The sequence below is a fragment of the Microplitis mediator genome, chromosome 8, assembly GCF_029852145.1.
Source record: "Microplitis mediator isolate UGA2020A chromosome 8, iyMicMedi2.1, whole genome shotgun sequence".
NCBI lineage: Eukaryota > Metazoa > Arthropoda > Insecta > Hymenoptera > Braconidae > Microplitis > Microplitis mediator.
Window position 1 is genome coordinate 3503616 of NC_079976.1, and position 14474 is coordinate 3518089.

The 14474-nt window shown below is 28.0% G+C and overlaps 2 protein-coding genes across 4 annotated transcripts; both read right to left on the minus strand.

Annotated features, from left to right (window-relative positions):
* Nucleotides 1-98: 98 nt before the first annotated feature.
* LOC130673642 (calcium-binding mitochondrial carrier protein SCaMC-2-A) lies at nucleotides 99-6639 on the minus strand. Of its 2 annotated transcripts, XM_057478749.1 has the most exons (9): nucleotides 5683-6639; nucleotides 5468-5594; nucleotides 5215-5305; nucleotides 5044-5155; nucleotides 1849-2007; nucleotides 1517-1774; nucleotides 1266-1433; nucleotides 936-1190; nucleotides 99-853 (listed from the first exon to the last, which is right to left on the minus strand). In XM_057478749.1, exons 1-9 carry the CDS (start codon nucleotides 5872-5874, stop codon nucleotides 779-781), a joined length of 1437 nt encoding a protein of 478 aa, XP_057334732.1. In that variant the 5' UTR covers nucleotides 5875-6639; the 3' UTR covers nucleotides 99-778. The 2 variants fall into 2 exon arrangements, with proteins under 2 accessions (XP_057334732.1, XP_057334733.1); XM_057478750.1 differs by lacking the exons at nucleotides 5044-5155; nucleotides 5215-5305; nucleotides 5468-5594; nucleotides 5683-6639 and adding an exon at nucleotides 3611-3878.
* A 1309-nt stretch (nucleotides 6640-7948) lies between these two features.
* On the minus strand, nucleotides 7949-13774 carry LOC130673647 (roquin-1). 2 transcript variants are annotated; one of them, XM_057478754.1, is made up of 8 exons: nucleotides 13578-13774; nucleotides 13037-13199; nucleotides 12748-12952; nucleotides 10793-12664; nucleotides 10570-10717; nucleotides 10421-10490; nucleotides 10142-10336; nucleotides 7949-10064 (listed from the first exon to the last, which is right to left on the minus strand). In XM_057478754.1, exons 2-8 carry the CDS (start codon nucleotides 13196-13198, stop codon nucleotides 9939-9941), a joined length of 2778 nt encoding a protein of 925 aa, XP_057334737.1. In that variant the 5' UTR covers nucleotide 13199; nucleotides 13578-13774; the 3' UTR covers nucleotides 7949-9938. The 2 variants fall into 2 exon arrangements, with proteins under 2 accessions (XP_057334737.1, XP_057334738.1); XM_057478755.1 differs by having other exon boundaries at nucleotides 7950-10061; nucleotides 13578-13773.
* Between the last annotated feature and the right edge of the window lie 700 nt (nucleotides 13775-14474).

The following is a 14474-nucleotide window of genomic DNA, read 5'->3' on the forward strand; positions in this document are numbered from 1 at the left end:
ATTTGATTAATTAATTTATTAATTAATAAGTTATCCTAGTTTTTATTTCTCGTTGTATTTTAAATAAAATCAACGAATCTCAGGAGGCCCACAACGAGATTTATTTTATTATTATTGTTATTATTATTATTATATAAATATTAAATATTATAATTATATCAAGTTAATAATTATTTGGTAAAGAGAATATTCACAATAAATATTTTTTAAAATTGAGTAGTAAATTTTTGTAAGAATTACTTTCATTCTATTACTCATATCGAAGTAACAGCTCTGCTGAAGCTTGATAATTAGTATTTATTATTATTATAATTGTTTTAAAATTATTAATTAATTAATTTAATTATTTACTATTATTAATAAACCTTTATCACGATTATTATTAATGTAGGCTAAGCGATTCTTTGATTTAAAATACTCGATAATATCAATTGGGAAAAAAAATTGATTATTTTAAATTTATCTAGTGTTACTACAAACTTAAAATTCACAAGGTCATGAGACAATAAATTATTAAGTAAACTGATTAATTATTTACAATGATATGAAATCATTGGGATAAAAAAAAGAATGATAATAATTAATAATAAATAAATAATATTGAGGCTGAGCCATCACGCCCATTCATAAATTAGCACCTACTTTTCTTGCTGTTTTTGACTGTTATTTTTTTTTAATAAATTTGTTGTTTTATTACTAATATCAAAAAATTTCATACAATATTAAAATGATAAATAATAAATTAATAAAATTGTCAATTCCTAGTTAAATATAATCATCACGTCATATTGACACCTAATGCTTGTCGAAAGTGTTCATAAACCACGTAGCTTATTGATACCGCTGGCGCTACCTATTTATTCAAATAAAATTTTGATAAATATTTAACTATATTTAATTAAAAATGGATTTTGTTAATTTGAATTTAAATTTACCTTGAGAAAATTAGGCGTCAACCCGCGGTAGAGACCTCTAACACCCTCGCGTTGTATAATATCTTTGAACATACTGACCATCGTATTAGGTGATTTTCCGGGATATAATTCAGCTTGTAATCTAGTTCTGACTAGTGCAAGCGGGTATGAACACACTTGTCCAGCAGTACTTGAAACAGTACCGCATAGAAGTAAAACCCAAAATGCTGGCTGTTCATTATTACTGTGCGATCTCAAATATCTATTTTTTAATGTCTAGAAAAATATTTCATTCAAAATTATTAATATTCAAACATTTAAAATAATAAATAAATAAATAAATAAAATTACTTCATAAACAGCCAAGTCTATTCCGGCATATGGAAGAATTCCAATTAAATTAGGAATGTAGCCTCTGTAAAAACTTTTCAAACCTCCTTGACTATGAATTTTTTTAGCTGCGTCAATCACACTGGAAAATTCACCCGTCTTACGAAGTGCTAATCTAGTCTTTAGTACCTTCAAAAAATATAATAACGTCAATCAAATATATTAAGAAAAATATAAGTAATTAAATGAATAAATAAATAAAAATAAATTACTTCAAGAGGATAAATTGCTGATTGACTAATTCCACCTGCCATGGACCCAGCAACGAATCTCTCATTAATACCTAGCTCTCTCGTATCATTTCCTTTAATAGCTCTCTTAACTTGTTCATAGGCCATAAACTTTAGAGCTGTTTCAGGACCAATCTTAAGTACATTAATACCATTGCCACGCCATAGACTCAGTATTCCACCTTCTTTCAACATGTATCTAAAGCAATTCGACATACTGCAGTGCGTTGTCCCGTGAACCTAAAAATAACATTAAATAAATTATCACTTTGTCTTCCAGTTAATTATTATTCAAACTTAAATAAATAACTCACCTGAAGATAAACTTTTATTCGATCCAAAGGCGCAGTACAGGTGCGCGAAACAGCTCCAGCAATTCCACCAGCAAGTAAATGCCTCCACCACATTCCTGTTATCATTTCATTGCTTGTAAAATCATCAGGTACTCCGATATCTTCACCGATGTCCATGTACTGTAAATAGAAAAAAAAAATATTAATTAACGAAGAATTTGGATAATTTTACCAGCAACAAAAAATTTAATTTATTCAAATTGTATGTAGTAAAAGTAATTGACCGGATCTTTAATTTAAATAAAAAACAAATTTTCATATAAATTTTCTTGTCCACAATTATCAGCATATATTTAGATGTTTATGTATTTATAAATTAACATGTTAAGGTATTGTTTAAACATGTTGTATAAATGTTGATCATTAGCTCGTGATAAGTGACAGTTATTTTATTCCACGCGCTTGAACCTCAAGGACATTTGGCCTTCGATTTAAATTATTTTTTAAATTTTTACACACTATTTATAATATTGAATTTTAAAGTAATTTATTAATTCAATGAAAAAAATATAATTAATAAATCATTAACATATCGATGTTGTTACAATCAAGTAATGAGGGGAATATTATCACTAAATACTTAACTTAACGTATATTTCAAGGAGAAAATCACTGTCCATATTGTCTAAATTATCCATTTTTGTAAGATAATTTTGATAAACTATTTATTTAAATTAAAAAACAATAAATATGTCATAAAGTTTTATTTAAAATTTTAAACTATCGATTTTAATTCAAGTAATGATTTAAATGGTTCTGATGATCAGTTGCGAGAAGACGACTTGAGCATCAGGCATCTGGCCAGAGATTCCGTAACTTGATTCACTGCCCAATGTCACGTGTAAACTTATTTATTACATATGTCTACATGTCTATGTACCCGGTGTACATAGAGTATAAAAAAAAATAGAATACGACCGGCATTTTTATTTCCATTATTAGTCGGCTAGACTTCGAGTAACTTAGAGCCTTAGTTCAAATATTGGCTCAGTTACAATCGATTCCTCTAACAACCGTCTTATTATAAAGTTCCATATACATTTTAAATTGTGATACTTTCTACTCATGCACTCAATTTTTAAAAATGCTCAAGGAATTCCCGATGACGAAATACAGATACGTAATAAACTTTTTTTATATTTTATTACATTCATATAAAATATATGCAAGTAGGTTGTGTAAAAAATTTTTGGCAATATTTATCAGGAAATTCAAACAAAGACACACGTGGCGGCATTTATTATTTATAAATAGAGTAGACATTAAATATTTATAATCTCAAGTTAATTATTAGAATATAATTAATTCATAAATTTAATGATAGTATTTTATTCAATACAACTCGTAACTCATAACTCGTAATTTATTTACATACAGCTGATTGACAAACGTAATTTTGTAATTTAAATTTTTAAAAACCGGATGAAAGTACGCACGCGCTGTCGATTATTAAATGTAACACTCAAAGTAAACTCTAATCAATTAAAATAAAAATACATGTGGAAAAAAAATTGATTGACTGGGAGATATAATCAGCCTTGTAATATATAGCAATCAGGAAGTTCAAGAATCAAAATGACTCATTGTCTGCATGCCGGTATCTCATTCACGAGTATATTATATTTTATCTCATTAATTTTTAATGACTAAAGTCTAACACTGCGTTTAAATTGCAGTATAAAGTAAAGATGATATAAAATAAATATGAATATCTAAGTCGTACCCTTTGCAAAATGTGATGGTAAACGTCTAAAAAATCCTCACAAACTTGACAACCAAGTACATTAATACTGCCTTGTTCCAACATTTTTAAAAATAATTTAACACTAAATTTTAAATTTGTAAATAAATAAAACGATACACTAAAAAAATCACAGACTCAAAGGTATTCAAACGATGCAGAAGAAGAAAGTGTGACCTTCTTTCCTTTCTAGACACAAGTGAGAGCTTGAAAACTCATTCCAAGACTAAGTAAGACAAACTCCATCGGCTTGTTGGAGTTGAAGACTGAATGTTACAAGTCCGGCTCAAGCCAGTTAAGTATAATGTTTAAAGATTAACGTCTGATCAAACCATATCCCCTCTACTATTTCCATACGTCATATGTGTGATAGAGCCAGACGAGTTTGCTTCTAAGTGGAATTAATCGGACGTCTGCTACGGAATATCCCAGAAATTATTCATCATTTTTTTTACCAACTTTCCCATGCCAAATTTATTAATTATTTTTTTTTTTTATTTAAACTATTGAATAAATTCAAAAGTTTGTGTCCAGAAGTTTGCTAATAAAATTTCATCATTTTAGATCGATCTGGAATCCCCGCGAGTTAAAAATTACTGATTAGATAACAATGACGTTGGTGATAAAACACAACAGTTGCTAGTATTAAGTTTGAAATGCGATAGGAAAATTCTGTTACTATCGTAGACTATTGACGTTGTATGTTTTGATGTAAATCTTTGCGTCACAGTAATAAAAATGTGTCAGCTTGTTGAAGAAATAAAAAAAAACATAAATAAATTAGATGTTGTTGTTATTGTGGTTCCCAAGAAGCGGGACGAAAAAAAAGGCAACAAACTGATGAAATATAGTTGTTTTTACAATCAAGTTGATATATTTAATAAGTTCAATAAACATTTTGAAAACTTAATATATTATCAGACTTTTTTAAAGTGGAGAAGATGTTTCAATTTAAATGTTGAGTTATTGAAGTTGAATACTTAATATGCATGCGCATTAAATTTAATGACATACATCAAGAGTAACAGCTGAGAATGAAGGTCGGGATTGATGATAAAAGGAAGAGTTGAGTAGTCAAAACGTCATACGTGTGTACAATAAGTAAACAGTACGACCTTTTTATAGGAATGAGGCATGATGACAGTAGTCGGGCCCCCTCTAATATCAGCGAATCACGTACCATTGTTTTACATTTACGAACGTATCATTGGATATTATTTTATCTGTACAGTTGTAGCATCAACGGTACTGACAGCAGTACACGCTTGATTATTTCTTCCTTTATAACAATAATGACAGCATATATATATGCATATTTTTTTTTATCGATTAGGCGGAGTTTTAAAATGCCAGTAACCATTACGTTAAATGTCATTGGACACCTTTATTTAATTTATAAAACAAGTGTCACTTACTGTGGAATGTCGCCAGTATCTGATGATGTCACGAATGTCGTCACTTGGTGCATACATAAGGAAGTCCCGCCATTCGTTGAAGTTGATACTTAGTGTACCGTCCTGATCCATTCTATAATTAAAAAATTATGTTCTATAATATATAAACATATATGTAGATAATTATTTTACCTTTGGAGTAATTTTGTAGCCTCTGCTCGATCCATAGTAATACCAAGATCTTTATTGAATGAGCTGATGAGTTCTTCCAAATCAATTTTACCTTTAAAAAAATATGAAATAAATTACATTACAATCTTTATGAATTTTTAAATTAAATAAACATTTTACTTAATGCTCCCACTAATTTAATCAATTGTTTGAGCTGGATTAATAAAATTTTTAAATAAATACACAACATTTAGTAATTAAATAAAACTCTTACCATCTTTATTTTTATCAAGGTGAGTAAATTGCAAGCGTAATTTTTTCTCATGTTCAATAACGTAGTGTATAAATTCAGCTAAACTAATATCTCCGCTTTTAGTGCGATCTGATTGAGCTAAAAATTGCTGTAATAAAAAAAAATTATAAAACAATTACTCAACGATTTATGTAATTACAAAACAACTGATAAATATTTAAAGTAAAGACAATCACCTCGGCATAACGTTTATGGACACCGACTTTGTGTAAAGCCTTGGACAAGTCATGCACGTCGATCCTGCCATTCCCATCGTGATCTAACGCTTTAAATATCTTAGAAAGTCTCACTTCGTCCTGTTCAGGTAACTGGTGCAAATAATGACCAGGTATAATACGATGTGTGTCATTACCTCGTGTTCCCGGCATTATTGATAATTATTAATAAAACATCAACACTTTAATAATTATTATTAATTAAAAAATAAATAATTTCATTTATCTACAGTATTCTAGATTTTTTGCACACTTGTCAGAAAGTCTTACTCAGTATTAAAGCCTCATATGAGCTGATATTATTATTATCATTTAAAATTGTTCTATATATATATATAAATATATATATGTGTGTGTATATATAACGAATCACACTTAAGGAGTATCGTACATTTTTTCGATAGTTATTTTAAATGCAATTGTTTAAAATATGAATATGAATCACTTTCTAATAATGGTCTGAGTCCGAATATTATTTAAATTTTATAACCCCGTAAACTTATGAGTATTTAAATAAATGGGTTTAAATATAAACTACTTGGCCGTAGTGTGAGCAGTCAAGTTATTGGTGAATCGAAAAATTCTTATGAAAGCTACTTGACTAACGTAATTACTCCATAACCCGTTGCACCAATGGACAGTTAAATATATTGTATACTCAATACTGTATGTACACGCTTAGCTATAATTTTACTTGACGCAGAAATTTACAAGACATATGAGTGATATATGAAACACGTATTGCACATGTGCATGTTACCGGCTTCAAAGTTCGCTATTATCCCTGTCATACTTTTTTCTTTTCATTATTTTTTTTATATATATATATATTTAATAAACTAATGCAAGGACTGCTCGCTTACTTGGTCACACACACGACACACGCGTCTATAAAAGTCTTGCTGTTGCAATTTTTATTTTTTTATTTTTCACATTTTTTACGTGTAATGAAATATTTTTCGTCCAGTAGCGCAGCGCCACCTTTGGATGAGTTGATAGTTTTCTACTTTATCGACTCTTCTTAAATTGATAAATTTAAATATATATAAAGTTTTAATGATTGTGAATATAGCAGATATCAGACAAATTTAAATTTATTAATTAATAGAGTAAATAATTAATAAAATAAAATTTTTTAAAAATGCACATTTAGAAAGTTTTAAAATTAATAAGTGCATTTTTTTTTAATTTTATTTTTTTAATTATTTACTCTATTTATTTATAATTTAAAATTTGTCTAACGTCTGCTACATTCACACTCGTAAGTTTTATTAAACCTTATATTTTTTTATAAATACAAAATTAAATTGTTTATAAATTTAATTTTTGGATTCTGTGATTTGAAAAAATTTGGCGGCTATTTATAAAATTTTTAAATGAGTGTGAATGTGACAGATATCAGACAAGTTTGAAATTATAAATAGAGTAAATAATTTTAAAAAATATTTATAAAAATGCATTTATTAATTTCAAAATTATTTATATGCGCATTTTTTTAAAATTGATTTTATCAATTATTTACTCTATTAATTAATGATTTTAAATTTATCTGTCTGCTACATTCACACTCATTTAAATGAGTGTGAATGTGGCTGACAATTGTCAATTTTTAAATAAAATTTCAGTAGAGAACGGAATTAAAAAATTCGTATTTAAAAATCAGTTCGCGCGTTTTTCTAAATTTCACTATTTTAAATAATTAATTTATTTATTTAAAATTTATAATTAGTCTCATGTCTGCTACATTGACACTCATAATTCTTAACATATTTATTATAGCTGTAAAAGGTGGATATTAGAAATGAATATAAAATATATATAATATATATATATTTATTTATAAAGATGACAATAATTCTCTGAATTAAAAATAAAATTTTTCTTCAAATGAATTTAAATATTTCTTCTTATAAATTGAATTACTTTATAAATAATGTAGTAGATAATAATTATATATTTTTATCATTAATATAAATTATGTATTTTTTTCATGATGAAAAATAACGTTGAAATGATTCACGTTCCAATTATTACAGCATTGTCTGAAAACACATGAAAAAAAATATTTCTTCAGAACAATTAAGAATATTACAGTTAACTAACATAATTCACGATGAAAATACTAACCAACACGTACACTAGTTTTGTATATTATATATATACATACATATATTACGATCATAAAGTTAAAATCTAAAAAAACTAAAAATGAAAATTATTTATAGTTATCGATTACATATATTTAAATTAAATTATTATTTATTGATAATACAAATATATTACACTTTCATTAGAAAGTATATTTTATTTGAAAAATACATAAATTCATTATTTATTGACATTGTAAAACAGTGTGCAATATCACCATGGAAATATATTTTCAACGTTGGCCCATAATATCGTCATTCTAACGAATCATTCCACACTCTACATACTCATAATTTATGACAATGTATTTAAGAAATATAATCAATAATTTGAAAAACAATCAACTTAAATAAAATTTAAAATAATAAAATAAAAAAAAAAACAAATTAAATAAGTACTTATTAACCCGAGTTTTTAATAATTAAGATAATTACAGTGAGAATTTATATAAAAAGAGTAGGCACATTCGTTGAAACAATTTTCTTTTACAATTAACTTGGCATTATTTCTATTTATACAAATTTCGTAGTAAATTTAATTACTTAATATCATTTTTAAAACTTGTAGTAGACGTAAAACCGCAGTGATCATTTTTTTAACGACTCATATAAATAGTGATACAATTTCCAGTACTGTTAAGTATGAGCTCAATATATATTTTTAATTTTTTCTAATTGTGGGTTCAAAATAATTTGTTATAACTGTTGTATAATAAAAAATAAAATAAATACCATCAATATGGGTAAATATGTGAAGTCCTTATATAACTAGAGACATGTTTGACATGCAATTAATACGAAGCTACGGCAAATTTTTTACCTTTGCACTTGTAACTTCCTTCATACACAGCCCGTAATATTTTTTCATCCCTTTACTTTGTATTGCTAATTACAATTACATCATATATATTTCAAATATTTAATAATTAGTCAGCCAATTTTCATACATCAATTTTATAATAAATTTATTAATGAATATTTAATTACAATATTCTAAAACAGACTTGTACTCTAATTTAATAAAAAAAAACAAAACTCAACGAACAATAGATCAATAAAATAATAATGATAATTAAATAAAGTAAAAACAATAACATTAATTAATGGACCGGGAAACGTTATAGTAAAATTTTTCTTACTAAGGCCATGTACAATTTCCACTAAAACTGGAACAATCATATCGTAGATACAAGCGACTTCGTATCATTTTTTAAAAATAATAATAAAACGAAGTATTATTGCAAAACTCGTAACGATTTAAATAAATAACGTTATTAAAACGTAAATATTTAATAATTCATAATAATAATAATAATAATTATCAATCAATATATTACTTAATTTATTCAACATTAAAATAAACAAAGAAAACAATAAAATCTTAAAGAAAAATTTTAAGACGATAGTTAACATCAAAACTGTGAGGTACTGGCCAAATTAATTTTTTTTTGGCCATAAACAAGTACAGTTTTACCTTTACATATATTTATATGTATATATATTTAATAATAAAGATAGCAATTAATATAATAAAAACATTTGTCTCAAGTTTTATAATGACATGATATATAATGTTTTGTTCAAATATGCAAATATATAAATATACAAATAATTAATCTACTAGTCGTAATGTTTATGAAACACTAGTCGATATTTTCAGTATTTTTTCTGTTAAATTTTAACAAACATTTTTTATACGTTCAATCGTTTTTAAAACATATTTCAATTAATTATATATATTGTTATATATGTGTGCATTTTGCACGTCCATACAACTACAAGCTTTTTCACCCTGTCACATATTGATGAAGCTTACAGTCGTTTAAACAAAGCTGTAATTAATATCACATTGTTTGTTACCATTTTTTTTTTCTTTTTTATTTATTTTTTTTAAAACTGGTATCTAATAAGTACTTTTAAATAATTCACGGGGTTAAAAGCAATAAAGTCTGCTGATAAATCTTTTTTAACTCACCTGTCTGAGTAAGAGTTGGTTTAAAATTATTGTTTATTATTTTCTTCAAAGCTTTGATACGTTTTTTGGTTTTTTTTTACTTACTTCAATGTAAGCTATAACTGTTTGACGTTATCCTCTTCATTAGACCAACGTTTTTCTTGTTCTTGTAGCTCGTAATCCCATCGCATTTCTAGCTCACGTATGTCATTGGCTATTTCTGCTTCGTAAGAGTCTTCCTGCTTACATTTAATTATTAATAAGATTTAAATAATGAATAAATTAATACTTATTAGTAATCAATACAATAATAACTTACGTCTTTGACGGGATTATTTATAGATTGAGTGATTGTTTGATCGGATACATAATCCACTGGTTGCACACCAGTTACATTGCAATAAGAGTCCCAATTACGAACATCCTTTTCTTTCTCCCTGATGCCAGCTTCAATTATATGAAGTTCTTGTGTCAGTCTTTCGCCCTCATTAAATGCTGCTCCTTGAGTCGCTAACTGTATTATTATTATTATTCAATAATTATTATTAGTCAATATCAATATAAATAATTAAAAAAAAAAAGTTAATTTAATAAATACCTTCAAGTCATTTATTTTTTTCTCCAAATGCTTCAGCTGCTGCTTAACTTTTTGAGACTCCAAAATAAGACTAAAAAAAATATAAATATTTAAATAAATAATTACACTTATAAATATATATGAATTAAAAATAATAAAATTTTAATTACTCTTTAGACACGTTCTCTTGTCGTGTTAATTGAACATGAGGTGACGGTTCTGATAATTTGTTACAAGGCTCCAAAGTAACGTAAGTTTCGCCCAAATTTGAATTTTGTATTGTCTGTAATCCAGTATTTGTTCCCACAGTTCCGTAAGCTAAATTACAAATATATCAATAATTAAAGTAGTAATAAATTGATTAATGTAATGTATTATTAATTAAATACTTACGCTGAGTGTAGTACCAGGGCCCAACAGAATTAGCAGTAGAAATTGGTCTTATATTTTGTATTGCAGGATTAACATTCTCACCGTACATGGGATTGTGTTGCGTACCATTAGCGGGCCTCAATATTGACTTGGATATCCTGGAGATCGGCCCGTATTTATTAGCAGCAGAGGCGTCAAATGGAATGAATTCATCGTCAAATAATATTGAGTCAGACCGATGAAAATTATTTCCGTAGTTTATTTGTTGGGGTGTCATTTGTGATAGAGGCGCAGCGTTCGTCCACGTGGAATAAGTAGGCGGTAATGTATCTTGTGGATCATAATTTATTTTTAATTGCTGTTGATTCGTGGGCTTGCCAATTATATTTTCCAACTGATTTATTATTTCCATTCTCCGTTGCAATAATAGCGCCAGAGTTTTAGCAACTGATTTTTGTTTTTTGTTGTTGTTGTTATTATTATTGTTATTGTTCTGATGACCATTAAGACCTGAAGTAGGTACTTGTAGTGTATCCCACATGTGTGCATTGACATTAGAATAATCAATAGGTGGTTGTACAATGTAATGCGGGCATTGAAGATCAATATTTTTATCTGTTACTTGCTGACACTGTGAATTTGGTAGTACGTAATTACCCATATTGTTCATATAATTTTCGTTATTAATTAATGGATGTTGTAAACAATTTACCGAATTAACAGAACCTACGTTATAAAAATTTTCACAGTGACTGTCATTTATTTTAGATTGATAATTCGAATCAGTGTGGGGTGTAAATGATTTTTGTTGAATTTGAATTGGTGAAATTACAGCTGGTTTTTCGATGGTTATTTTATGGTCTGGACTACCTGATGAGGGTATACTGGAACGCATGCTAAGCTTACGATGCTTCGAACGATATTTGTCTAGTTCTAAATCACTGTGAGCAAATGTACAATTAGTAGCACGTGGACACGAACCACGTAGAGTTAAATCACGGCACATACTGATTTTATATTTCAATTGTCCTGGACCAGTACTGTGAATATTCTCTTGAGATTTACGATTTCCGTGTTTCTGAATGTATTCAACGAGTGCCGTGACTACAGTCTTTACAGCTTCCAGAGCTGCGCGTGTTGTCGCCCAATTGGGATACTCGATTTCAGGATTGGGATCAATGCCAGCAAGTAGTTCCAGTTGCGGCCTTAAACTACTCAGCTGTCCGGGATCTGGAGTACGCTGTAGAGCAATCATCAGCTCTTGGACACTTTGAGCAAACGATTGAGGAGTTTGTAGTTTGTCTATTATACTCTGCATGTGTGATTTGTGACCGGTGTCGCCGTACAACAAAGCAGACCACTGATCTGGAGCTATTCTTAAACCTGCTTCAGTCGCTATTTGAACAATCTGTGCATCGTGTTCACGTCTCAGCGCCTCGTAAGTCCTGAACTCTTCTTTCAACTGCATCAATGAAGAATCTCCTTCACGTTTTGATACTTTGAAACAGCTGGCGCGGTACAGAAGTTGAACCACGTGTCCAATGCTTGTCTTGGAAGCCTGAGGGAAATGCGGCTCCAGTCGCTGGACCACAAACATCACCAGCACTTTACGCGACATTGCAGACCCATCTTCCAAAGCAAGTAGCACTAACTTTAGTACTTCTTCCTGCATCGCTGGACCAAGGAATTGACAGCCACGAGCCCTAACAGCTGCCCACAAGTTGGCACTCAGCTGCTGTGAATTCTGATGCTGGAGAATTAATTCAGTAACTGAACGCTCGCCTAGACTTCGTGCCGCTCTCACAGCACGCGCTCGTCCTTCTGGTTCTACCAACTGACAGCCGACCAACGTCACGAGTTTTCGTTGCATTGGTCGAGACACCAGGCCCATGCCTATCAAGCAAATTTATTATTAAGTAAAATTACTATCAATATTAATTAATCAGTAGCAAAACAATATAATTAATTTTAATTACCTATACCATTTGCTGGTATTGCTTGACATGGTTTTAAATAGAGAGCTAACTCTTCGATACATTTTTTAGCAATCAAATAGTCGCCATGATTTTCGGGTTGTACTAACGTATGATGAACGTAATTGTCATTTGGAGTCGTAATACCAACTAATTGTAATAACGCTTCATTTAGTGGTAATATTTCTATTTCCGTGTTAATATTATTCTAAAATAATTAATATAATTATCATTAGTTAATAAATATTGACGTTTTATCTCAGTCTTGGATTAATTTAAATAATTTACATACTTGATCAAACGGGCACTGCTTGCGATGTAAATTAGCGAGGCAAGTACGACAAATAGTGTGTCCACATCCTAGTGATATTGGTCCACGAGCTGTTGAATCAAAATCGTGACAGCAAACTGGACAAGTGAGAAATTCAGTCCACTGTGGTGCCTGTATTGGCATTCTATAAAAAATTTCATATTTATCAATTAATAAAGTCAATTATTAAATTAAACTAAATTTAAACCTCAAGTTTCATTATTTTACAATCATCATATTTATTTTTTTTAGCCCTGATGTAGAAAACGTTCTTGCGACGTAGAAAACTTCTAGAAGTTTTCCAGCACGCACTACGTTTTAAAAAATATTCATAGTATTTTAAAATTTAAAAATTTTAATAAAACAATTAGTTTAGATTTATATTTATCGATTGTATATTTATATTGTTAAATTAATGACAATTGAATTGACGTACGACAATATTGGAATTGCTTGTATTATAACGTCGTAATATACCACTATACATAATATAACATAGTAAAATATTTTATCAACAACAAACCTTGATATTACTTTTACAAAACATCACAATTATCAACGAAAATATATATTACACAATTTACTATTATCACACACTTGTAATTTTAATTGTTAATTAATATTCAGCTTGTAAATGAATAAACTTTATTATTTCTTTAAATATATTGATGAAACCACGATTCACGAAATACGATGTACGAATGTATGCATAGACGTATATGTAAAAGTATATATATCATATACATTTTATTAGATATAGAAATCGTGTGCGCGTAGTGACGAGAGCGCAGTCTGCTGGTAAATATTTAAATCATTTCTTTAAATTATTAAGCGCACTTGCGGTAATTATTATTTACTTATATTATTGTAGTAAATAAAAACAAAAATATTTATCGTGAGTTTTTTGACGTCTGATTATTTACTATAATTCATTATATTTTTCTTTTGCAGTCATAATGGAAAATTTTTATAAGATAATAAATAATTGTCTTTATTTTACGATTCTGAAGTTAGCAGACAATTAAAAATTTTTTGATATTTTTGAACAATTAAATTTGAAGAAAATAAAAAAACTAAAAATATGCACATGTAGAAAATTTAAAATATTATAAGTGCAATTTTTTGAAATATTTTTTTTTTACAATTTCTCGCTTAAAAAAAATCCAAAAATTATTAGACGTCGGCTAACGTCCGTATCATTTTATTTTAATTATTATTTATTTTAAAAAATTTAAACTTTTTGAAATTAAAAAAATTTTTTTTTATGACAAATCAGTAGAAAATTGATAATTTTTTTATTTTTAAATCAACAAAATCTATGAGTGTGAATGTAACAGAAAATTGTTGATTTTTTAAATTTTAGAATAAATGAATAAAATGTAAGTGGAGTAAAAATTTAAAAATGCATATATAGATAAAT

Coding starts and splice junctions, on each gene's coding strand:
- LOC130673642 (XM_057478749.1), bottom strand. CDS start 5,874: ATGCCGGGAACACGAGGTAATGACACACATCGTATTATACCTGGTCAT. Junction 2,008..5,043: donor GATACTGGCGACATTCCACA/GTAAGTGACACT, acceptor TTCTATTTACAG/TACATGGACATCGGTGAAGA. Junction 854..935: donor TGACGCCTAATTTTCTCAAG/GTAAATTTAAAT, acceptor TTGAATAAATAG/GTAGCGCCAGCGGTATCAAT.
- LOC130673647 (XM_057478754.1), bottom strand. CDS start 13,198: ATGCCAATACAGGCACCACAGTGGACTGAATTTCTCACTTGTCCAGTT. Junction 12,953..13,036: donor AGCAGTGCCCGTTTGATCAA/GTATGTAAATTA, acceptor TAATTATTTTAG/AATAATATTAACACGGAAAT. Junction 12,665..12,747: donor AATACCAGCAAATGGTATAG/GTAATTAAAATT, acceptor TTTGCTTGATAG/GCATGGGCCTGGTGTCTCGA.